The sequence below is a fragment of the Gracilinanus agilis genome, chromosome 3, assembly GCF_016433145.1.
Source record: "Gracilinanus agilis isolate LMUSP501 chromosome 3, AgileGrace, whole genome shotgun sequence".
NCBI lineage: Eukaryota > Metazoa > Chordata > Mammalia > Didelphimorphia > Didelphidae > Gracilinanus > Gracilinanus agilis.
In genome coordinates, this window is record NC_058132.1 from 504,586,919 (window position 1) to 504,614,416 (window position 27,498).

The following is a 27,498-nucleotide window of genomic DNA, read 5'->3' on the forward strand; positions in this document are numbered from 1 at the left end:
TGAGGAAGAAAAAGGAAGGAGAATAAGGAGGCTGAGATAAGTTGATGATGAAAACAGGGACTTAGGGTGGTGCCTGGAAATTAGTAGGTGTGCACTAATAGCTCACTGAATTGGTGGATTTAGAAAGCTCAGTCAGAAGGTTACTAAAGCAAAATTACATTCATGGTCAAAAAGCCTTGGTAACAGGAATTATCCTAGAAGATGAATGAGAGGAAATAATAATTACTATTATCATTGTAGTATTAACATAGTGCTTTAATTTTTGCCAAGTCCTTTACATGCTGTCTTCCTTGTTATTCACAAATATATACAGTGAGGTAGGTGCCATTATTACTTTCATTTTCATGAGGAGAAACCGAGGCACAGAAAAGTTTGCCCGGGGTCACACTGCTATTATCCACACAGAGGGATGCCAAGAATGGCAGGAGAAAAGGACTAGAAGGTTGAGGAGAAGAGAGAATGGAGCAATTGGAGCAAAATGAAGACAGCTTTTTAAGGGTGTTTGGCTCAGAAAGAGACAAGAGGTGTAAGAAACTAGTGAGGATTTTTTTAAACCCTTACATCTATCTTGGAATTGGGACTATGTATTGGTTCCAAGGCAGAAGAGTGGTAAGGGTTAGGCAATGGGAGTTAAATAACTTGCCCAGGGGTCACACTGCTAGAAAGTGCCTTGAAGTCAAATTTGAACCCAAGTCCTCCCATCTGGCTCTCTCCATCCACTGAGCCACCTAGCTACCCCAACTAGTAGAGAATTTTTAAGGATGGTCGAGACAGGAATACTGGTACACATCCTGGAAAAAAATCAGTAGATTGGAGGGATTTAAAGATCAAGGTGGAGAAAAAGCAGAAAGCAAGAATCCAGCAATATGAGGGAAAAGGTAGGAAGATATGAAATCTAGGGTTTATGTATCAGAATTTTCATGGTCCTGTTTGAGGTTTTCTTAGCAAAGATATTGGAGTCATTTGCCATTTCCTTCTCCAGCTCATTTGACAGATAAGAAAACTGAGGCAAAAAAGGTTAAATGACTTCTTCAAAAGTCACACAGCTGGCAAATGTCTGGGGCCATATTTGAACTTGGGTCTTCCTGACCTCGGGCCCAGGGCTCTACCTAGCTCTATCTTGTGGCCTCAGTCTACTGAATGTACTACACTAATGCTCTCTACATTTAAAGAAGAATGGGAGGCTACCCAATTTTTCTTATCAGGCAAATATGGACAGATAGTGGTGTTTAATAAGGGTTTGTTCATTTATTAGCTCATATGCTATTGATTGTAAAGCCTGATAAAGACTTCATTAAAAAAGAAAAAATTACAGCCTGATATCATGAATGAATATCATGGTATGTATTTAAAGAAAATTTTAAGTTTAAGGAAATGCTTAATTTTAAGATCTTGAGAAAATAATATCAAATACAATACAGTGACCTATTTTAAAATACTGTTGATGCTGACCAAATAAAGTTTATATGAGGAATTCAAGGGAAACAATATCAACAAGAAAAAAGAACATGATCATCTCACTAGATGTTAAAAGATCTCAATAAAATATAATTCACATTCATAATTTTTTTAAAAGAGCAAACACTAATAATATAACTCTTTTATCAGAGCCTCTCCTCTAAAACAAAGGGTCAGGTTCATACCTTGGGGATTTTCTTACTTTTTAATAACTTTTAGGGTTTATCTCATCTCCATCCAGATAACTGGAAACTTCTGAAGGCAACTTATGTTTAAGATATTTAGTTCTATACATGGGAGCAAACCAAAGCTACCGATTAGCTTGGACACATTGGGCAGGGCAGAATAAGACAACAAAGAAAAGGAAAGCCACCACAGTCCTTATCCCCAGTGAATACAGTCTAATTTCTCTTTACCCTCAGAGATAATGGATCAAAGATCCAGAGTTGGAAGTGCTTGGAGACCTCAGGAGATCACCAAGTTGATCTAATCCCCTTGTTTTTCAGATAAGGAAAATGAAATCCACAGAATTTAAGCAACCTTAAAAGCCTTAGACTGGTTCTAAGAGTTAGAGGGGGTGGCAAGGTGGCACAGAAGACAGAAGAGTCCTTTGCCTGAGGCGAAATCTGTATTGTTTGATCTTGGGCAAATCACTTAACCTTGTATGCCACAGTTTTCTCATGTGTAAAATGAGGGAAATGCCAAACCACCCCAATTGGGGTCACAAAGCATCGGAGAAAATTGAAAAACAATGAACAACAAAAGTTAGCAGCAAGAGTTGAACCAGATCATTTGACTCCAAAGATAACGTACTTCTTCCATCACATGTTGCTTCTAGAAAACTTAAAATTAAAGCATGTTCAAAAGGGGAAAAAAATACCCGTACATGACTGAAAATAGTTGTAACAACTACAACTGTAGGAAGGATAATATGAAAGTTTCTAACATCCTTCCTGATAGCCAAAGACAACTATGAAAAAAGATCTCTATGGGTCTCATCCCAATGGTGGGACCCAGAAATGGTCTTAGACAAGCAACAGAAAAAGAGTTAGTGCATGGCTCAGTATTTCAGTGGATCCATGATCTTATTCAGTCACACTCTAACCAAGTCTACAGGGTGACATGACAACCAAGACAATGACAGAGAGGAGGAATCAGAATCCAGAAATCAAGAAGAAATACGCCTGTTCCACTCCTAGCTCTTCGGTTCTGCACCTCAGTTCAGGAAGGACACTGATAAACTACTATAGGGGAAGGCAATTAGCCAGGATGGTAAAGGGCAGCAATTAAATGAACAAGGGATGTTTCCCCTCAAGAAGGAAAGGCTCAGGGGGACATGTCTTCCGAAGGGATGGATCTTTTAAAGAGAGATGTATCTGAAGAGCTATCATCTGCAAGACAGATTAAGTTTACCCTGTTTAGCCCTGGAGAGCCAAACTAGCAACAATAGGTGGAAGTCCCAAAAGGACAAATTTAGGGTTGATGTAAGGAAAGACTTCCTATAACAATAAACGCTATCCCAAAGAGGAATAGGTATTTTGAGAAGTTGTAAACCTCAGTAAAGCAAACATAGGAAAGACCCTAAAACAAGAAGGCTTGTCTAAGGCTCTATAGCCAGTGTTTGAACAAATATGTAACAACAAAAATATTAACTATCAGTTAATAAACTGTTCACTTTTGAGCAAATTGCTCTAAGCCTTTGTTTTCCTTATCTATAAAATGAAGGAGTTGGACTTAATGATCTCTAAGATCCCTTCTGGTCCTAAATCCTAGGATCTTAAAAAGATAACTACAAAATTACAGTGGGAGAAATTTTTAAAAGGATTAAATAATCAGAGAGAGATTAAATGTTCAAAGTTAAGAGTTCAAGAAGCATTGAACCAGTAAAAATTAGTCTCTTTATGAACATGGTTTAGGGGGGTAGGTTTTTGGTGTGTTTTTTTGTTTTTTGATGGGTTGGTTGGTTAGTTTTTTTTTTTTTAAAGCTCAAAGTACAAGTCTGAAGATCTGGGTTCAAATACTAGATCTGCTGCTATCCAACCTAAAAGAAGTCCCTTCATTTGCCTAGGATTTGATTTCTTCATTTGTTAAAATGAAGGGGTTGTACTAGGTAATCGTTAAGATTGCTTCCATCTGTAAATCCTATGATCTTAATTACATGTACAAGGATTAGCTGTTCACATGAGATATGCTCTCCCAGACTTTGGAACATTAGTTATAAAGAAGTCACAATCAACATTATACAATACTGAGCAAAAATAGAAAAACAAATTTCAATAGAATAAAGATCATAAGTTTATATATCTATTGTGTATATACAGATACACACAAATGAATTCTCTGATTTAAAAATGGCAAGTAAAAACCAAGAAAATAATTATTTAAATGTCACTGGGAAAGCCAAGGAGTAATATATGGAGGAGAAATAGGTCTATTTCTCAACACATACCACAATAAGTTCCAGGCAGACTAGAGAATTAAATATTTTTTAAATATCTATAATAAAGATAAAAGAAAATGGAATGATGCATTTATTTACATTGCACCCATTAAATAAATGAAAAGTTATTGATAACAAGGTAAATAAGTCCAATTATGAGCATAAATTTTACTGTAGAAAAAAATTCCCCCAAAACAAATTTTTAAAAAGACATGTACTTTTTTAAAAATCATCTAAAGTGATAATATATGTATAATCCAGTGGAAGTGCTTTCGACTCTGGGAGGGGGGAGGAAAGTGGAGAGGGAGACAACAAGAATCATGTAACCATGGGGAAAAGTTTTTTTAAATCATCAAAAATTTATTTTAAAAACTAATTCGCTATTCTAGAGCATCACCTTAGGAAAAGCTGAATATCAAAAGATCTATACTACAACCACAATACAAAGAATCATTTCAAAAGAAGTTCAATCTCACTAACAATAAGAAAAACACAAGCAAAAAATTAAGTTTTGGAACACACACAAAGAAAACAAACATTCAAGTGCCAACACCTGTGTACAAAGGACTATGGTAGAAGATGAATTCAAGAAATTAATGAGGCACCGCCTTTTCTAACCAGGGGACAGACAGATGGCCCAGTGGACAAAGCGCCAGCCCTGGCATCAAACAGACTCAGTTCAAATCTGGCCTCAGCTATTTACTGTCTGGGTGACCCTGGGCAAGTCACTTCCTCCTGCTTGCCTCAGTTTCCTTATCTGTAAAACAAAGTGAAGAAGGAAATGGCAAACCACTCCAGTATCTTTGTCATGAAGAGTCAGACACAACTAAAAAATGACTGAACAACTTTGCTATCAGGAGGCTTACAGTCAAAAAGTAATAAGTCACTAATACAGATATAATAAAAAAATAATGTTGTAATAAGTTCGAACTTACTATGTGCAAAGCATGGTACAAAGTACTTTTACATTATTATCTCATTTGATCTTCACTTACCCAAGAGGTAAATGCTATTATTATTCCCATTTTACAGGCAAAGAAACTGAGGCAAAGAGATGTAACACAGCTGGTAAGTATGTGAGGCTGAATTTGACCTCGGGTCTTCCAAACTCCAGGTCCAGCACTAAAGTAATATGTGTGTAAGAGGGAGAGGATCTTGGAAGATTAACATAAGGGAAGGAAGGCTATAAATATGGCAGCACTGGTGTTAAACCAGAGGGAGAATGTTTCAAGAACGAGGAATGGGATAATGAAAAAGGAAGGAGTTTTACGGAGTCTAGCATATTCTTGGGTCAGAGTGGCCGGAATTTATAGGTTTGATAGGAAATAAGGGTCGGAATGCTACAACTCAAGTTGTATATATTTTTCATTACAAAATAATTTAATAACATACCCCCCCATTACGTGAAAAAACAATTTTTTATAATATTCTTTTTTTTTTAAGTTGTGAGTTCCAAATTCTCTCTCTCCCTGCCCTCTTCCCTCCTGGAAAAGGCAAGCCATCTGATGCAGATTTTACATGTTTTACATAAAACATTTTTCCATAGTAGTCATTTTGTGGAAGAGTTCTCAAATGGAAAACAAAAAAAAAAAAAAAAAAAGAGAGAAGAAAGAAAAAACACTATGGTGTGTTTCAACCTGTGGTCAGACACCATCCATTCCCTCTCAAGTCTCTGGGATGGTCCTAGATACCTGCACTGCTCAGAATAACGTGGTCATTCCCAGCTACTCCTCAAGAAATCCTGCCGTCATTGTTTGCAATGTTCTGGTTCTGCCCACTTCACTCTGCATCCATTCAGGGAAGTCTTTTCAGATTTTCTGAAATCCTCTTGCTTGTCATTTCGTATTCCCTCACTATCACATACCATAACTTGTTCAGCCATTGCCCAATGGATGGATAACCTCTCAATGTCCAATTCTTGGCCACCACAAGAAGAACTGCTATAAATATTTTTCTACAAAGAGGGCTTTTCCTTTTTTTTTTTTTCTAAATCTCTTTGGAATACAGATCTAGTCATGGCATTATTGGATCAAAGGTTATAGTTTTAGGATCTTTTGAACAGTTCCAAATTCCTCTCCAGAATGTTAACCCAATTGTTATCAAGGAGGAATATTCATATGTCACTTATTAAACTGCAAAACAGTAGGATATTTTTAGAATCTGGAAGGGCATAGAGGATCAAAAATAATCACTAGTAACATGATAAAAACAATAAATTTATTTTAAATTAAGTATCTACTGTTTTATACACACACACACACACACACACACACACACACACAGAAAAAGATGAGATATCTGTTGAAACTATTTCCCCATTTCTTTTTTATTCTGTCTCAAACAATGGCTCACTAGCAAGGACAGAGAAGACATGCATATAACTCAGAGATTAAGGTGACATAAAAACTTAAAAAATTTTTAAAGTATGGTTCATTTCTGAATTAGAACAGCCTCTCCTAGACTTCCATGGGATTTATAGTCATCAGGTAGCTAATTAATAGTGACTGCAAATGTAGATTCAAAGAGAGTACCATCAGTCCATAGCAAAACAAAAAATAATGCTCAGTTCAAGAATGTCACACAAGATATACAATAAATACTTAAGATAAATTATGTCCTATGGGTTTGAGTGACAATATACATGTATAACCCAGTGGAATTGCTCATCAACTCTGGGAGGGGAGGGAGAAAACATGAATTGTGGAACCATGGAAAAAAAATTTTTTAAAAAGATAAATTTTCCTGAGAACTGCCCAGCTCACCTCTAACCCAACTTCTCTTATCCTAAGTCTTAACAAAAAAGTTTTTGAAAATTCACGATTTATCTCTGAACACAGAGTAAGCAGTTTCTTTTTTTTTTAGTCTGCTTTTTCAACATAGCTTATATAGATGACTTCATATGTATAATTGATATCAAATTGCTTGCCTTCTAGAGAAGGGGAGTGGGAAAAGGGGAGAAAATCTGGGACTCAATTTTTAGAAATTAATGTTTTAAAAAGGGTTTTACATGTAATTGGAAAATATTTAACAAAATAAAGATATATTGGGGGGAAAAGAAAATTACCAGTTTATTATCAGTATTGTTCATGAAATGAGGGTCATAAATGGATGGAATCCTGGACCCACAGTTGGGAAAACCTAGGTTCAAATCAAGCCTTGGAAACTACCTTCTCTTAGGCTGAGGCAATGTGAGGCAACTCTCTAGGGCTTTGTTACTAAACAAACTGTAATGCCATTTCGTGGCATCCATATAGCACCATAAAGTTGGCATGTTCTTTCACATGCTTATCTCACTTGGTGATCTTTACAACAAACTTGTGATGTAATATCTAGGACAAGAATTTTCTAGATTATCTGAGGCCCAGACATATTAAGAGATTAGCCTAAGGTAAAAGTGAAAGTAAATACAAAATGGGGAATTTAATGAAAATTTTCTGATTTCAAAAAGTATTTTATATCCACCCCATCATGCAATGTCTTGGGTTCATTTAAAATTTTTTAATTTTAGTAGAGAATATTCTTATGAAAATCTTTCAAATATAAAAATATTACATACAAAATAGACATGTCACATTATGTACACGTAAAAGCTAATAAATTTATGGTATAAACATTTTTGTATATCACCAACAAAACCCAGGAAGAAAAAAATAGAAAATAGCAATAAAAACAGAATTTACAAAATGTTTGAGAATCCACCTACCAAACATGCTAGAACTACAAGAATACAACTACAAATAGCTCTTTGTAAAAATAAAGCATGCTTAAATGGCTGGAAAGGGAGACAGGAATAAGCATTTGTTAAAATGACAAGTATGGGCCAAGCATTACACTAAGTGCCTTAGAAATATCATCTCATTATATCCTCATAACAACTCTGAGACAGATATGCCATTATTATCCCCATTTAACCACTGAGGAAACTGAGGCAAACAGAAGCTGTGCGACTTTTGCAGGGTCACGTAGCTACTAAGTGTCTGAATATGTATTTGAATTCAGGTCTTCCCGACTCCTTGTTGCCTCTAGAGAAATATTAATTGTTCATGGACAAACTGGGCCAAGAGAATAAAAATGACAATACTGCCTAAATTATTTTACCCATTCAGTGTTTTGGCATACTACCAAAGAGGCAGAAAAAATAATGAAATTATCTAGAGCAACAGTTGGCAATCTTTTTGGCTGTGAAAAACGCGTGGGGAAGGAAGAAGATGGAGGCTGAAGGTGCTGGAATATGGGGGGGGGGTGCAGCTGAAGGGCCCCCTGGGGCACATCCTGGGGCTCTGCCCAGACTGGCTGGTCGGTGGGGAGGTGAAGCCAGATATGGCTAGAAAGCCATACGTTGCAGACCCCTGATCTGGAGGAACAAGAGGTTCTTACAGTCACTATATCTACATAACTACTTAACAGCACTGGATTTCAAAGTGCAAAACAGTATCACCAAAACTACATAATAAACAGAGAGCTCAAATCAGCAGAATAAAATAGGTATACAAAATAAAGGAAGAAAGTAACATGGTATTTTGTAAACTCAACAACCTCAACTACTAGGAGAGACTTAGAATAAAAAATACTGGGAAAACTGGAAGACAGTCTAGCAGAAATTAAATTTAAGCAACACTTCACACCATACACTATATATACAATAAGCTTCAAATTGATAAAGAAAAGGTCTTAGATTTAAGTCACATCATAAACAAACAGATAGGGGGGCAGCTGGGTAGCTCAGTGGAGTGAGAGTCATGCCTAGAGACAGGAGGTCCTAGGTTCAAACCCGGCCTCAGCCACTTCCCAGCTGTGTGACCCTGGGCAAGTCACTTGACCCCCATTGCCCACCCTTACCACTCTTCCACCTATGAGACAATACACCGAAGTACAAGGGCTTAAAAAAAAATAAATAAACAGAGAAGTAAGCAAAGAAATACTTTTCACAACTATAGATAAGAAAAAAGTTCATGAACAAAAAAGGGATCAAAGAACATAAAATGAATAATTGTTATTATATAAAATTAAACTTTTTATATAAATAATATTAATGTAGTTAAAATTAAAGGGGGAAACAAGTAATAAGGAAAAGATCTTGCTTGATCAAGAATTTCTGGGGGGTTTTTTCTTTTAATTTGGAAGTAGGATAGCTAAAAATAGGGTTGTCATCTTTTTTTTTGAAATAGTCATTGAAGAATATTTGAATAATTGAAGAGAATAGAAGGAAGGCCAAAAGGAAAGAGAGACAAGCAAGACCACTTTGAAAATTACAAGCTAAATTTATGAGCCTTAAAAGGAAAAGAACACTATACATAATAAGAGATTGAGTTTCACATACTATTATCTTTGCCCTTTCTATTTCATATATTCAAATGCTCATTTAGCTTGATAATTGTTAAATTCTGAGAAAAAAAAGTGATGTTATTTTTGCCTCCAATTCAACTCTAGTTTTCAACAAATGTGGTCCAATAAATTTTTCAAAAATCAAAAACACTTTTAAAATGTTCAAAATTTGAGGGAAAATATTTACATCAAATATGCAACAAAAATGTGATTTAGAAAGCTAATGTAAAAATCAAAGAAAAATACACTGTATCAACCACATGGGGAAAAAAAACATTCCACTAAAGAGAAAAATCTAAGAATTCACTCCACACTTGTCAAATTAAAAAAAAAAAAAAAGATGATTAAAAACTGGAAATCATCTATGTTATAGGGATTGTAGGAAGATATCATTAAGCATTCATAGCTCCTACTATGTGCCAGGCACTGTGCTAAGTGCTAGGGACACAAAGGCAAAAGGCATTCCTTGCCCTCAGGGAGCTCACAGTCTAATCATCTAGATAAGGTAGTCACAAGGCAAAGAGGTCTTCATTAAGGTTCCTCCAAAGATGCCTCATAACATCTGGAAAAGTCTGGCAGAGGAAGCTCTAGTATAGGTGCTGCAAAGATTTAAAATCTTGCACATAAGCCCAGCCACAAACTATGCCATTCATGTGAGAACCAGCCTCATAAGCAGGAAGAGGTTTATCACCAGAGGTAATAATTGTCTTCAGAGCCAGAAATTAGGAAAGATTAAAGTCTAAAAGAGTTGAAATTCACAACAGCAGATGTGGACTGATGAAATGACAGATTCTTTCAGCACAGAAGAGGCACGTGTGTGTGTCGTGGGTTCTTTCAATGTCATAGTAGCAGCTCTCTCAAAGGACTGCGAGGTTAAATGAAACAATGTTCATAAATCATATTATGCTGTTGGTTTTGGAGAGGTACCTCCAAAACTGTCCTGCTAAAAGCCCTGGTGAGTTCTTTTTGCAAGTAAATTGGAAATCAGTAAGATAAGTATTATTAACAGGCAATTTCAAACTCATTTCTCTTATTATAAAAATTATATTTATACGGATTTGGAAGGTGAATAAGGCAATACAAATATCATTACCCTCATTTTACAAATGAGCAAAGGAACTCAAAAAGATTAAATGATTTCCCTACTTTGAACTGAAGTCTCACCTGATTCCTGAGTTTAGCATCCTTATACCAATATATATTGGAACTTCACCAAAACTTCACTAATTTTCAGAAATGCGTTTAGCAAAACTCCAGAATCATGATGGATCTATAAACAAACCTGACTATAAGCTTCATTGGTTTATGACAATACTGAGTCTCTAAGCTCTTAAAAATAGGGAAAAATAGAAAATTCCAAAAATTAATGTACTAGTGATAGGCTATCCTATTTTGATTGGGACAATGACAATTCCAAGGTGCAAAAACAAGAGTCCTGGTCTAGGTGAAAACTGTTATCGGAGAGAAGACTAGTACTTCCATCTGCACATTAGATGGCTCAATGATCTCTGGCGCAGGATTTCCAGGGAGTACAAACCGAAATGAACCACTGATCATTAAAACAGTACAAAAAATAGTACACATGCAATGATCAATTCTGAACTTCAAAAAAATCTGTATTCCTATTGTGTAAAGCAATGATATATAGAAAAGACATTTAATTAGTATTACATAAAATACATATTAGAATATAAAAATTTAAATCACTGTAAGTATAAAACTATTTTAAAAGTACAAAGGTCATTTAATAAATGAATTTTTCATGAAAATTATTTTCAAAATGGGCTTTTCTTACCTTTTCCAGGACTGAGGTTTTGGTCTATAAAAACCTTTAGCTCTCCATTTGCTTCAATTAGGCCGGCCTATGAAAGAAAATAAAGCATGTTTAATATCCATTAAAAGCCCACAAAGTTAAAGGATATGAAATCTTATTAAACAAATAGAAAGTTTAATGTATTAGAATTCAATATAGTAATTTGATTTTCAAAGAATCTAACCAGAGTTACTATTTTGCAAAAAAGTTTCTTAAATTCATACAACTCAAGTTTAAAAAAAAAAAAAAGGTTTTTTTTTTAGAAGTCTACTATTATGCTGGTATTCAGGTTACAGCTTACTGAACACAATTAATAACAAAATAATATCACTGAAAAATTATCTTTTTAAGAATGTAAATTTTATTAACCAACTAAAATGAATTTCAAATAGTTTAAGGATTAAGCAATTATGTTTATACAGTGTACACAGCATCTTGTTAGAGATTAGAAGAGACAAATGAGATAGATAAGATCTGATTAATCCTTTAAGGAATCCTAGAGAGTCAACTAAAAAACTAATCAAAACAAATAACAACTTTGGCAAATCTGCAGAACATAAAATAAACCCCAAAAAATCATTAGCATTTCAGTATTACTACCAACAAAACTCAGCAGGAAGAGACAGAAAGTTTTCTAAAACCCTCTCTTCCTAAAAAAAGTAACTACAAACAACAATCTAGAATACTTAAGGCTCACCTCAAACCCAGGAAATAGCCAAATGTGACAAAAGATAGATAGATAATGTTGGGAAGGCAATCGGCATACTAGAACAATCAATCAATAAATAAGCATTTATTACCTTCTATATGCCAGGCACTAAGCTAAGCACTGAGGGATACAAAAAAAGAAGCAAAAGACAGTTCTTGCCCTCAAAGAGCTTAGAATCTAATGGAGGAGACAAAATGCAAATAGATACAAAGCAAGCTATGGACAGGATCAGTAGGCAATAACTAATAGAAGAACATTCTGGAATGAAGAGGGCTTCGGGAAGGCTTCGTACAGAATGTGGGGTTTGGGATGGAACTTAAGGCGGGGAGGTCAGTAGTCAAAGCAGTGCAGCTAGATGGTTTGGTTTGGGGAAAGATAAGGAGTTCTGTTGTGGACCTGTTGCTGGACTTTCAACTTAAAAAGCATGAAAGGCAGATGGAGAAGAGAAGTTGGACATCATCAGAGTTTAGGACAGGAGGGGCAGGTTTGGGAATCATCAGCACAGAGATAGTCACTGAATCCCTGAAGGCTGATGAGAACACCAAGTGAAGTGGTACAGAGGGAGAACAGGACGCAGGACAGAAAAACTCTGAGGGACATCTAGTCTTAAGAAGGTGTGATCTATAAGAGGATTCAACAAAGGAGCCAGAGGAGCAGTCAGATAGGGAGGAGGAGAGCCAGGAGAGAGTGGTGTCCTGAAAACTCAGATAGAAACAAATTGCTTTAGAGAACAATTTGGGGGGGGGGGAAGGATTAAAATTTCCATATTCTTTGTTCCACAGATCGATGGGGAGACAGTAAAGTGCAATGGAAAGGGGGCTACATGTTTGGGTAATAAACTTGTCACCAGACTTGAGTTTGGATGCTGGCTCTGCAATTATTGTCTGTGTGACCTTTAGCAAAACACTTAAAAGTCCTTTCCGGTCCAAAATGTACAGACCCCACAATTGCACAAGGTAAGGGCTATTTAAAAAAGTGGGGAGCCTAAATGTATCTCTCTACTTGGATTCATTGTTCTTCTATCTGCCCTCTATAACGCTTCTAACCTGTCTTCCCTACAATAGTCCTTCATGACAGGAACCATGTTACCACCCCCAAATATTTTCTTCTCTACATTAAACATTTGCAGCCAATTCTTTTTTTTTTTTTTTAAACCCTTACCTTCTGTCTTAGAATCAATACTGTGTATTGGTTCCAAGGCAGAAGAGCAGTGACTTGCCCAGGGTCACACAGCTAAGAAGTGTCAGGTCACATTTGAATTCAGGACCTCCCATCTCTAGACCTGGCTCTCAATCCACTGAATTCACTCAATCCAACTGCTTCCATGCTCCATTTTAAAATACTTTTTCTAAAGCATGGCACCCAGAACTGTATTCATAAAAGTAGGCTGACAAGGACAGAGAACAGTGAGACTCATTTCCTTCATTCTATGTATTATATTTTCTCTCTTCATTCAGTCTGAGACTGGGTTGGGTTTTTTTTTTTTGTTTTAGTTTTTGTTTGCTACTATATCCCATTGTAGAATCTGAGTTTTCAGCTCATTAAAGTGAACTTTTGCATAAAAAAATTGCTCTCTAGCTACTTTATCTTCTATTTCTGAAATTGATTTTGCAATATTCAAATGCAGAACATTATATTCTTCTCTATTAAATTTCATCATATTTATTCTGGCTTGTCAAGATTTCTTTGGAACCTGATTCTACTGTCTCGTATAATTTTTAAAAATTTTCCCCCAATTAGATGTAAAACAACTTTTAACATTAGGTTGCTTTTTTTTACTAGAAATTCTCTCTTCTTCCCTCCTTGAAAATGCTAGTGATTTGATATAGATTATGGAGTCATGCAAAGCATATTTCCATATTAGTCATGTTGCAAAAGAAAAGAGCCGCCCCTCCCCCAAAAAACAAGAAAAATAAAGTTTTTTTTAAAAAGCATGCTTCGATCTGCATTCAGACTCCATCCGTTCCTTCTCTGGAGGTAGATAGCACTCTTCATCATAAGTCCTTTGGAATTCTCTTGGATCCCAATATGATTTTTGAAACACAATTTGAAGCCAGGTACTCTGAATGTTAATTCAGAGCTTAGTCTATTACACCTGATTTTCAGCTGCTCTGCTTTTAAAAGAAAGACTTCCAGCAAATATCTAGGAAGCTGAAGTCAACCATTTAAGTTGTCCCCTGTTGCAGAGCTGGTTTTAACCAATTAGGAACTTTCATTCAATTCACATTTCTAAAGTATGTTCCCGAATATTATACAGATATTTAAAGCTAGACTTTATGACTCCTCTGACCTAACTTTCCTTGTCCAATTTTAAAGAGGAGTAAATTAAAAGTCAAAAGGGTTAACCCACAATCATACTAATAATTAGAAGCAGAGCCAAGATAGAAAACCAGATCCTCACTTGTACTTGTTCTTTTTACAGACCTATATGCCTCATTAGATTCTCCCCCCTTGCACTAAGATTTTTTTTATCACAATAGCTCTTTTCTTTCCTTTAATCATTCATTAAATTTCCATCATATTTCCTCTCCCAGTTTGTACATGGGTAATACCATTCGCTATTCTATCCCTTTTATTTCATCTGTTCCTTTTGAACATTATAAAGTCTTCCACTGTTTACAAATCAATCCACTCACAAGCTGTTTTATCCTATCAGCTTTTTGGCAATGCAATGAGATATTTGCTTTCTTCCTAACTCACTACTTATTCATTCTAAGTACGCTCAATATTCTTTCACCAGACAGCTTCATCAGCTCCCATGACTTCAATTGTTATCTTTCTGCAAATGGCTTCCAGGTCTATATATCCAGCCCTAATCTTTCTCCTGAGCTACTAACATGTTACCAATTACCTTTTGGACATCTCAAATTAGATGCCCCATAGCCATCTCGAGCTTAACTTAAACAAATAGAACTTATAATCTTTTCCCCAAAATCTTTTCCGCTTCCTAACTTACCTATAAGAAGGGAAAACTTCATCATCCTCCCAGTCATCTAAGCTCAAAACCCTGTCATCATCCTCAACTCCTCTGTGATGCTCCACCCCGCATGCCTAATCTACTGCCAAGTCTTACCATTTCTATCTTCACAATATAGCTCACATGCATACTTTTCTCTCCCCTCACACAGTCAGAACTTACTTCAGATACTCATCACCTCTCGCCTCACCTGGTTTCCGGGCTTCAAACGTCTCCACACTATCTCTTTTCCACTTAGTTTCCAAAGTGTGTTCTTCTCAAATTTTAAGTCTTGACTCTATCACACTCCCTTGCTCAATGCACTCCAGTGGCTCTCTATTACCTCTAAATTCTTCTGTTTGACACCAAAAACTCTTCCTCCTTGGCCCCTTCCTGCCTTCTGAGTCTTGTTCTACTTTACACCTCTCCATAATCTGGCTAAATAGACCTAAATGCCCACAGTTCCCTACCTCTCCTCTCCGTCCCTTTGCCTCGTTTCCCTGGCTTCCTTCTAAGATCAGCTCAAGTCCAAACTTCTACCACAGACCTTTCCCCATCCCACCAGCTGCTACTGCTTTCTCCATGTCCAATTACCTTCCATCTATTCCCTATGTATTTTACATGCAGCCAGGCCCAGGTATCTACACCTTCTCTCCCTCCTTGAGGGCAGGGACTGTCTTTTAACTTTCTAAAGAGCTTAATAAATGCATGTCCACAGCCTACAGACATTGCTCAAAGCCTGACATCTGAAATCCACTGAACTCTTATTTTTCCATTGTATGGGCATTTTCTCCTGCAAATTACTATTGTTCTTTTTGATTATCTGCTTTGGCAAATCTCTCAACCTCCCTTTTCAATTTAAAGCCTACAGAGATCAGACCAGCAAATCTTTAGCCAAGTAAATTCCTCCCATCCTTATTAGGTGTACTGTATCCCTAGACAAAAAAACATTTATTCTTGTACTTTAAATAAGCTATGGTCCATAAAAATCAAACACTATTCTTTAACTTTTTTTAATTTAAAAAAATTTTAATTAACTTTTTTTTTCAATTTAAAATGTTTAAACCCTTACCTTCCATCTTTAAGTCAATACTATGTATTGGTTCCAAGGCAGAAGTCTGGTAAGGACTAGACAAAAGGGATTAAGTGACTTGCCAGGGTCATAGAGGTAGGAAATCTCTAAGGCTACATTTGAACCCAGGACCTCCTGTGTCTAGACCCAGCTCTCTTCTCTATCCAACGTGCCACCTAGAGGCCCCCCTTAACTCCTTTTAGCCAATAGTTTGAATCCCATTTCCCCCTCCTTGGTTTTCTAATATCACTACTTTTAAATGGCAGCAGTGAGTAAAATTAACGTTATCATATTATTTTTATTATTAAATCTCAAATTTTATTATTAAATTTTGTATTATTAAATTAATTTATGCTCACCAAGTTCTTAATTTTCCAACCTAAGACTTCAAAATAAGATTTCCATGTTCCTCTGGGAGCTATCATTTGTTCCCACAAGTATCACCAGAAGTACATATTGATGATCAGGTCTGCTTTTACAAGCTTCCCATCTTGCTCTCAGGCTGTCTTCTCCTTGTCAATTAACAACCTCCTGCTAATGCTTCAATACACAAGAAAAAGCAAAATCTAGGTGTGATATGGACTGGCTCCAAGCATTCCCCAAACTCCAAATTCTTAGCTGAGTCCCAGGAAGATAACAAACTTCCTGCTTGCCCATGGCAACAATGAATACCTATGTTACCTTTGTACCCTGGAGAAGGAGCTCACTGGTTACCATCCTACATTTCTTCTTTCTGAGACCAGCTAACAGATGTTGTTTCCTACTGCTGGCACCACTAGATCCTCATTAAAAATCTGGAGCTTCCTTTCTCCCTTAATAAGTGGGAGCTTCCTCCCAACATGAAAACCTCAGAGCTATTACAGTATCTCCACACTTCGGGTCTTTCTTCTCCCCTTTGACATAAGCTCTATTTTTACACCATCTATTCTCTTAACACTGGTTTGGATTCCTCTCCGCCTGTCTTCACAGGGCCCTTCACACAGAAGGGATTTAATCGATGCTGGTTTGTTGTACTGTATTATTTCCTGATAAACCAGGCAGGCTGGCTTAAACTAACTCTGCTTCTACTAAGGAGATCAATTTATTTCTTTTTATGATAGTCCTGGAAGAAAAACAAACAGAGCTGGATCCTTGCAGAAACCAGATGCTACTCTTTACTCTCAATATCTGTAGAGAATGACATAGTGAGACCTTGGGTACCTGCTCTATCTACTCCCACTGCTAACCTCCCAGGAAAGCAGAGTCTGCTCCATCACTCGTAGGTCCACTCTTGCCCTGTGCCTTTAGGATCTCCTGAACAACTGCTTTTAGGTGCTGCCCATCTTGCACCAAGGTATCTTCTCTGGAGCAAGTGGTCTTCCACAAGCACTCCTCAGCTAATGCTTTGATGCAAGCACTGGCCAAAAAAAGACCAGGAAATGGTCTTGCTATAGATATTCAGAATTCTAAATTCAGCTTTAAATCTTTTTCTCTCTTCTTGGCTTATGGGATCAGAAATGATTCCATCCTGTGTCATCACTCTCATGTAGGCATCCAAATAATCCAAAATAGGAATGAATATAGAAGTAATCTCTATCTAGATTTGGCGTCTATTAAAAGAAATTATGCAGCTGATAATTACATTTGACTTAGCCAACGAATATTATCTTGAAGTATTCTCTAAGTATATAAACACAGCTTTTGTCAGTTATGGTTTTAAAGTGTAAAGTTGCTTTTATTATATATAATGAGAATGTAGAGTCCTGAAGGTAGCAGTAAGAAGCTATCCTGAAATTGAAATATTATATAAACCATGTGAATATAAGCAATACCAATTTTTCACTTTCAGTGGCATGTTATTTCTCACTGCTTTAACCACTTCTTAAGATTCTGCCAATGATTAAGAGAAATGCCTTAAAGCCTTCCAAATTCCTACTGTGAGGCAGAATTTCTAGGAAGGCATCACATCTAAAAGTCAGAAAAAAAGGTATAATGGTACTGAATAACCTTTTTTTTAAGTATTTGGGCCAAGCTTTATACATAAAGAAAATACAAACTGACCTAATTTGTTGCCCTAATTTTTCAATTAAATCACAAGGCAAGCAACACCATTACTGGGTTTACATCCCAGAGATTTTAAAAAAAAAATCTGGGCAAGGATCTGTTTGTATAAAAATATTTATAGCTGCACTTTTTGTGGTAGCAAAAAAAAATCAGAAAATGGAGGTGTCCCTCTTTTGGGAAATGGCTAAACAAATTGTGGTATATGATGGTGATAGAATATTACTGTGCTATAAGGAATGATGAATCTCTTGATTTCTATAAGAACTGAAAGGACCTCCATGAACTGATGCAGAGTGAAATAAGCAGAACCAGGAGAACACTGTACATAGGAACTGTAACATTGTAGGACGTTCAAGTGTGATAGACTTTGCTACTAATAGCAATGCAATGATTCGGGACAATTCTGCGGGACTCATGAGAAAGAACACTAACCACACCCAGAGAAAGGACTGTGGGAATAGAAAATGCAGAAGAAAAACATGGAATATTATCAGGCCAGTTTTAGAGAAAACTGAGAACAAAAGATTTATCACTTGTTCATAAGGTATATGATTTGGGATTTTGGTTTTAAAGGATTACTCTTTTACAAAAATGAATAATATGGAAATGGGTTCAAGTGATAATGTATGTATGTATAACACAGTGGGAATTGTATGTATGTATGTATGTATGTACATATATATGTATGTATGTATAACACAGTGGGAATTGCTTGTCAACTCTGGGAGGGGAAGAGGGAGAAAACAGGAATCATGAACAAAAATTTTAAATAAAAAAATTCAGTAGAAAAATTCAAAATAAATAAATCACAAGGCATATAAGATTATTTGACCTAAAAGGTAAATAATTCTATAGTTTTTTCACTATCTTGTATTTTTTTAAACTATTGTTATCTTAAACAAAATGCTTTATCCTAAACTACAGAGTGTTACAGGCATAGAAATGATGACATAACATGATGAGTGTCAAACCACAAAGGAAATACAAACTCTCCTTTCCATAAAGGGAATTTTAAAATACTTCAAAAATAGGATTGTTCTGGATTGCTTGCTGTTTATTAGATTATTTTGCTCAAAAGCCAGGTAGATGATTGAAAAAATAAAAATATTTCTCTGAAATGAGATTTTCCCCTAAAACACCATAAAGGAGTTAAGTAATACTATCTGAATTAGTATCGCCTAACCAAAAATACATTCAGTGAATATAAGGTTTTTGAAAGTGCTTAATTCTAATTATCTACGATCAGCACCAGGAGATATCAAAAAGTCTTGATTAGAAAGCTGTCTACTACAAATAATTATCCATTTCTTCAATTTATTAGCACATTTCAAGTATAATTGCCCATGCCTCGCCTATCAAAATGCCAGACACATATAGCAATTAATGCTCCTTGAACTGAAGGGAAAAAAAAGAGAAAGTTGTCCACCAGATCTCTCCTGTACTAATCTAAAAGATTATGTTCTAATACTGTACTTATAATGTACTGATCTGAAAGAATTATGTTCCGATGAAGCTACAAGAGATTCTCAACAATTTTAAAGCAAAAATGGGCATTTTCAAAAACAGATTCATTCCCTCAAAGATCCATCCCATTACTTTATTTTTCAAAGAAGAAAAATCAGTGATGAATTAGAAATGGTCCAATAAATACAAAAATATTTATAACAGCTTTTTTAATAGAAGCCAAAAATTGGAGGCTGAAGAGGGTGCCCTCCTATTAAAAGAATGGCTTTACAAACTATGACATGCAAATAAAATGTAATATTATCAGGCCAGTTTTAGAGAAAACTGAAAACACAGCCACCAGCAGAGGCAGAATGAAGAGCACTAGGAGAAAAATTCATACAGTGACAATTGTATGGGGGAAAATAACTTTGAAAGATTTTAGAATTTTGATTAAGACAATAATAAACCAGGAGTCCCCAGGACTTAAGTTGAAACACCACAACTCCTGCCAGAATGTAGATGGAATCAAGAAGTAGAATAAAGATGGCAAATTGGCCCATTGACGATGGCATTATAGACATGATCAATTTGGTCATTTATCTTGCTGGACTATGCATATTTATCAACAGTTTTCTTTTTTTATAGCCTCACTGTGCAATAGGGGAGTAGGGAGTCAGCAAGAGGGAGAAAATAAAAGTTCCAGATTTTTTTTTTTTTTTAAAAGAAAAATTTTTCCTGTGGTTACATGATTCATGTTCTGGCTCTCTCTTCCCCCACCCCCACCCCCATTTCCACTGGTTTCTTCATGTGTCACTGATCAAGACCTATTTCCATATTATTGATAATTGCTCTAGGGTGGTCATTAAGAGTCTACATCCCAAATCGTATCCACATCAATGCATGTGTTCAAGCAGTTGTTTTACTTCTGTTTCCACTCCTGTAGTTCTTCCTCTTAATGTTGGGTAGCATTCTTTTCCACAAGTCCCTCAGAATTGTCCTGTGTCATTGCATTGCTGCTAGTACAGAAGTCCATTACATTGGATTTTACCACAGTGTATCAGTCTCTTGTGTACAATGCTCTCCTGGTTCTGCTCCTTTCACTGTGCATCAATTCCTGGAGGTTGTTCCAGGTCACATGGAATTCCTTTAGTTCATTATTCCTTTTAGCACAATAGTATTCCATCACTAAATTTTTTAAAGAAATCTAGTGGGGGGTGGGGGGATGGGACAGGACAGCTGGGTGGCTCAGTGGGTTGAGAGCCAGGCCCAGAGACAGGAAGTCCTGGGTTCAAATCTGAGCTCAGACAGTTCCTAGCTGTGTAAGCCTGGGCAAATCACTTAATCCCCATTGCCCAACCCTTACCACTCTTCCACCTTAGAACCAATACAAAGGATTGATTCTAAGACAGAAGGTAAGAGTTTTAAAAAGAAAAAGAAATCTAGTAGGCAAAAAAAAAACATGTTAAAAAGTATATTTTCCTCCAGAAATTAAAAGATATCAATGCATTTTTTGAAAAACCTGACATTATATATAAATGTTTCATATTCACCAGGCCACCCCAACTCCAACTATACAAGTGAGAGGGTGACTTCTTCAGAGTCAAGCTTCTTCATAATTTCTACAAAATTTAGCTTTTCTTTGTCATTATTGTTCCTTTAAGCTGATATAGTCATTGTGTATGTTGATTTCCTAGTACTCCTTTGCATCTGTTCCTGTCTCTCCATCCTTCTCTGGATTCAGCATGTGTGTCATCATTCAGGACAGAGATATTTCATTACAATCATGTACCACAATTTGGACACTCCCCAGTAGATGGGTATCTTTCTTTACTTTGCTACCACAAGAAGTAATGCTATAAATATTTTGGTGTATATGGATTTTCTTTTTGTCAATGACCTCCTTGGGATATATGGGTTCTGGGTGAAAGCATTATGGACAACAGTCACTTTATTTACTTACTTTCCAGATTGATTTCCAGAATGGCAGTGCTAAGTTGTTGCTCTGCCAACAATACATTAGTTTGCCAGTAAAAAATAGATTATTCTCAATTGAACTACTTAGGCCTCAATTAGAATGACAAAAATCAAAAGTGGACATTGTTTTTCAGAAATCAACAAATCAAAACTCTCCTAACCTCCAAGCATGACTACATGCTTTAATAGTCCTTAAATATCCAAAGATTGGTACAACTTGCCTCAATAGTATGCTTTAGTGTTTTACCACCTCCTGCCAAATTTTTCCTGACTAAGTAAAATCTCTCAATAATTTAAGTACACTTCTTATTCAATCCGTGGAGGAGAAAAGAATTGACTCATATATATTCTTTTATAACAACTCTTCAAGAACTTAACCTCCTCTTTTCCAGCTAAATACACTGAAACCATACAGGGCTTTCTTGGACCCTCAAACATTCTAACCACTTAGTTTCTCAAACTATTCTCTTTCCATTCCACTCTACCATAGCCACACATAAAGATGGTCATACTCCTGATCTTGCCCTCACCCACAAATGGTCCACCTCCAAGTTCAAGAATTCCAAAATCTCCTTATCTAACCACAATCTACAGCCTCTCTATTTATCTTACCAAACTCTACTTTTCCTCCACACCATAATTGCCAATGTCCTCAATTCTACTACATTAGCTACTTTTTCATCTTTTCCACATCTTGGTGAACCAACTCTAGGTGAATCAATTCAGCTATCCTGTCCTCTTGAATTTCTACCCCAAACCTTAGTTTTTAATCACTCCCACCTCTATAGCCTTCACCCTTACAGACAGGCAGCTGAACAAAATCTAAATCCCCTACAAGTTTTGTTACACATCTCCTAAGAGGAACCTCACCGCTGCTAGGCAATCCTACTATGCCTCCAACGAGGCTCTTTCTAGCCATCTCATCCCACCTCAAGCCTCCCATGGCTTCCCTTCCCCATACTCTCAGCGGAGAATCATGGCTGATATTTTGCAGACAACATTGAGGCCATTCACTATGAGACCCCTTCTCCCCCCTGCTTTTCCTCATCTCTCATCACTCAGGTGTCTTCTACCACCCCTGTCTCACATGATGAAGTGGCCTTCCTCCTTACCAAGGCTACCCATCATATCTCCTCCAGCAGACTGCCCCTTCTTTCCCTTCTCTTCTTTCTGTGTGGGGCTCCTGCTACAAAAATCCCTACTGATCCATTATCTCTTCTGCCCTTGGGGGCTAAAGTCCTTGAGAAAGCTATCTACTTTCTCTATTCTCCCTCTCTTCTTAACCTCTTACAATCTGACTTATCACTGCATGGAAAGTGTTCTCTCTGCAATCTCTCTGCAAAATCATGATCTCTGGGTTGCCCAATCCAAGGGCCCCTTCTCAATCCCTATTCTCTTTGACCTTTTTGCAGCCTCTGACACAATAAAAACGATCATCTCTGACCTGTTCCTCTTTTTTCTCTAGGTTTTTGGGCACTGCTCTCTCCTGGTTCTCCCCCTCTCTACCTGACCAATCTTTCTCTATCTCCATTGCTCTATCCTCATCTAGATCACACTCGGGAATTGTAGGTGTCCCACAAGATTCTTTCTGTCCTAGGGCCATTTCTCTCATCAGATCCTACAGATTTAATGAACATTTCTAAACTAATGAGTCTCAGTTCTACCTGTCCTTGCCCCAAAACTCTATTGATCTTGCAACCCTAGCTGCTTTCAGACATCTCGAGCTGGATACCCAGGAGACAGCTTGAAACTTCAGCCTGTCCAAAACAGAACTCACTGCCTTCCTGGAGATATTGGGCCCTTTACTACAAAAGGCAACACCATTCTCCCAGTCTCTCAGGGCCACCCTAATGACTTCTCACCCGCTACCCCATATCCAAGCTGTTAACAAAGACTGCTGACTTCTCCTTTGGTGAGATACATCCACATGCCCCCCTTCTCTCCCTCTGACACTGCCATGGCTATAGAGGGGCCCTCATCACCTCACTCTTGGATTATCCCAATCTCTCCCACACCAGTCCTTTCACTATCGAGATTTTTCTGAAATACAGGCACCAGTCACCTCCCAACTCAAAAAACTCCAATAGCAACCTGTCTCCCCCAGGGGAAAAAAAAAACAACACAAAATCCTGTTTGGGATTCAAAGCCCTTCAGAACCGGTCTTCTTTCTATTTTTCCAATCTTTCTTACCTTACTACTCCCCCCCTCCACATAGTCTTCACTCAAGTGACTCAGGCTTCCTACACATTCCTCAAATAAGACACTCCAAGCCTCAGCTCCAGGCATTTTGTCTGACTGTCCTCCATGCATGGAATGTACTCTCTCATTTCTGTTTCCTGGTTTCTCTGGCTTCCTTGGAATCCCACCTAAAGCCCAATCTTCTATAAGAAGCCTTTCCCTCACTGTCCTTAAGAGCCTTCCTTCCCTCTCTTACTTTCCATTCATCCTGCAAACGGTTTGTTTGTACATATTTGTTAACTTGTTCTCTCCATTAGACTGAATTCCTTGAGGGCAGGAACTGTTTTCTGCCTTTTTTTTTAAATAACCCAGAACTTAGCCCAGGGCCTGGTGCACAGGAGCTCTTAATAAATAGTTAATTATGATACAAAGTAAGACTGAACAGAGGTTCTCATCCTTCCTGGACCCTGTGCAATATTTTAGTAAAATAGCCAAAGAATCCCAACATAATAGCAGTACCACTGGAAAAGTAACCTTTATAGCATGTAAAGAGCATTTGATTCTAGTATAAATCCTCAACTTCATTATTTATCCTCCCAATGTTTTCCGTACCCGTTTTAAAAAAAAGTGTGGCTGCTCTTCTATACTATAAATTTTACTTTAAATATTTAAGCCTGGAACCATAACATAACATTCTAATATGGACCTGACCAAGACTAAGTATAGAAGGAAACTAATTCCAGCCTAATGTCAACTTCCTATTTAAAACATCCTAATGTCAACTTGGCTTTTTTTTCCCTTTTCTTTTTCCCTTTTTTTTTAAAAAGAGTGTAGTATCGCTGACTCACATCCAGCCTGGGGCCAACCGTGCTACATATTCAAGTCTTATTATTTCATTTGGATTTAGCCAGTCCTCTCATCTTTCTTTTTTAAACAGGCTATAAGGACTGGGCCTGTAATATCGCTACCTTAGAGGTTGGGTCTCTACCAAGTTTGCCACAGACATACTTTACCCTAATGCCGCCATCTTTTTTTATTCTCGTGGAATACTTTGTATTCATCCCTACTGAAGTTCATTAAGCCTTTCAAAAGAGGATTTCATTTCCCAAGTCACTGGTTCTATTTCTTTCTTAGGAGGTACTTACAACATCACCCAAAGGAACAGCGTCAAGGAAATTTCTATCATCCTAGCCTGAAAAAGGACTCCTAGATGACAGTTAGAGGGATGGCAAGTGAAGTAAACATTTAGGCCTTCAAGCACACGCCTATCTTATAAATATACTTAACACTACTGCCTCTAACTTGAGGACACTAGCACAAGTAGGAGGGTAGTCAGTGCTTTCTCAAACTGAGAAGGACTGGATCAAATTTCCCAGGGACTCAAGAATCAACAGAAGACATAGATTTTCTAATGCAGCTACTGTGAGAATATTTGGCTTGATTTTGCATATTTGTTAAAGAGGATTTTGGTTTTTGGTTTTTTTTCAGTGAGAAAGAGCCAAGATGGCCCATTCCCCATCCCACCCCCCAAAAAAGTAAAAGAAAACAATTTTTAGGGTTGTCCTCTATCCCTCCTCACCCATTTTCAAAGACAGGCATCCAATATCTGACCCTTTCTAATAGATTAATTCTCAAAAACAAAAGCTAATGATTCCACGCTAACATTCAACAATTCTCTAAGCGTACTAGGCTACATTCTAGTTGGTCTGTTGCTTTGAATGTATCCAGCTTTTTAAAAGTAGTCTTTCCCCCATTTCCTTCCCTATTTTAGTTCAAGTTTCAACACCACTGGTGTTAAATGTTACGAGAATCCACGGGTATGTAACAGATTTAATGTCATGTAATAATCATTTTTTAAATATGCTTAAAAGTCCAAATACAACTTTAATATGAGGAATATTTTAAAGTAAGAAATTACTATTACAAACTTTACAAAAACTCCAATAATATCAGTACTGTGTCACATCATCATTCCCCTCCCTGCTCTGCTCCTAACTTTCTGGTCTTCAAAAACATACCTGGGCTACTCCCATTCTCTAACTTCCCCCCAATGCCTGGGGCCTCCTTCACCCTGGAACATTCTACCACCTCTAAGGCTTTCTCACTCTGGAATAGCCCTCCATTAGGGTGAGACCTCCTTCTCCCATTGGAAAGTTCTGCCAGAGGCCCCCATTTTGGTTAAAGCCTCAGGCTGGCCAGCCTTCATTCTCTACCCAACTCCTACAACTACACTTCAACTTTCTGAACTTCCAAAACTTTGCCAGAGCTGCAGTTTCACCCTAGAACTTCCCTCAATGCCTGGAGAAACCTTTGGCTCATCGCTCCAAAGGCTCAGGGCTCAGCACTAGGTGTGACATATAGAAAATTCCCAATATTCCTTCCTAAAACATGGATCTTCAACTAGTTATAATTCCTCTGTCTTATTATAAAAGTTAATAAACCAAATGTTAAAATGGTTACAAGTTATGTTCAACACTAACATTAAAAATTCAGAATATTACTTGACTAGAAACAAAGTAGGTACCCAATGACTGCAGAGTGATTAAATGAATTGTGGTCTGTGAATATAATGGAATAATACTGTGCTCTAATAAACTGCAAACGTGATGAATAATTTTAAATAAGCATGAAAAGATAAAATGAGTTTCAGGAAGATTAGAAACTATATATAAAATGACTACAACAATATAAATGAAAAGAATAGCCCTGACAAAACAATCCAAACTGAATGTTGCAAAATTATAATGACTTATGGTGGCTCCAAAAAATATATTAGGAAACACCTCCTTCCTCCCTTCCCCTACAGAGACAGGGGTACAATATCAGACTTTTTTGTTATGTCGATGAACTTTCCCAATTTTTTAAATTTCTATTCTTTGATTAAGGAGGAAAATGTTAAGATATGAAGAAAAAATATATCGATAAAGATTATTTTTAAGAAATTCAGCATCCTGAAGTTAAGACCCAAGTTACAGTATAGAGTTGTGAAAAACTTTATCTAGTCCCTTATTCAGCAAATTTGACAAACATTTACAAACATAGGAGACACAGAAAAGATAAGGTAACACAGCTCCTGCCTGACCTCAAGGAGTTTATATTCTACTGAAAGAGAGAGGCATACACAGATAAATTAAGTGAAAAGTTGAGAATGACACTGTCCAGAGACACATCCAGACAAAACACTGGTGTATCAGGGGAGCAAAGCTGGTCACGGGCATCAAGCCTTAACCCAGGAATGTGCTTTTCTTAAAATTCTAAACTTTACCTTCCGCCAAAAAAACAAATATTCATACTGGTGTATGACAGAAGCCCCAAGATTCTCTGAGATTTCTTTTTGTTGTTTCAAACTTGATACAATAATAGACATTTCTAGAGTACATGCTGCCAACCACATTCCCCAACTGATGGGAACCCCTTTAAAATTGAGTCTCTTTTTTTCTTTTCTCCTTTAAATCCCCCTTTTGGTATCAGGAATCTCTCCCTTATGAACCTCCTCCATATTCTCACTTGTTTCCCCCAATAAATGGGCTGTAGCATTTCTGCATCAAACTCTGTACTCTGCCCTCTGTCGGGTTCCAGGAAGAAGTGAGGTTCCTGCAGTGTCCCCTCCTCCCATCCCTTCCTCCTCCTTTTGTGAGAAATACCAGGTTCTCTCTCAAACCCTACAGAACAGAGCGCTCCACCCAGCAGCGCCCGTTTTGGCCTTCTGAAGAGTGAGGTTCTGAAGGGATACTGTTGGCATGACCTTTCTAGGTTGCCCTGGAATCAGCGAATGGCTCAGGGATCAGAGCACTGGAGTCAGGCAAACCTGGGTTCAAATGTGTCCTCAGACACATACCAGCTTTACAACCTGGATGGGTCACTTAAGCAGTCTGCCTTGGAAGTGGCTCCATATCTCAGAAGACAGAGCACTGAAGGGACTGGAAACAGGAAGACCTAAATTCATATCCAGCTTCAGAGAAGGACTGGCTGTGTGACTCTAGGCGAGTCATTTAGCTTTCTTCTGTGTTAATCCACAGGAAAAGAAGAAAAGGGCCAGCCGCTCCAGGACCTCAGCCAAGAAAGCCCCACAGGCAGTCCAGGC

At 37.2% G+C, this 27,498-nt stretch overlaps 1 protein-coding gene across 2 annotated transcripts in view; it reads right to left on the reverse strand.

The window, feature by feature from the left end:
- Positions 1-27,498, reverse strand: part of TFDP1 (transcription factor Dp-1) — a 118,736-nt gene that overhangs the window by 51,168 nt on the left and 40,070 nt on the right. For both annotated transcript variants that reach the window (XM_044670501.1, XM_044670500.1), the window contains exon 2: positions 11,019-11,085. In XM_044670501.1, the coding sequence (XP_044526436.1) occupies positions 11,019-11,085 (67 nt within the window). The remainder of the gene's footprint in view (positions 1-11,018; positions 11,086-27,498) is intronic.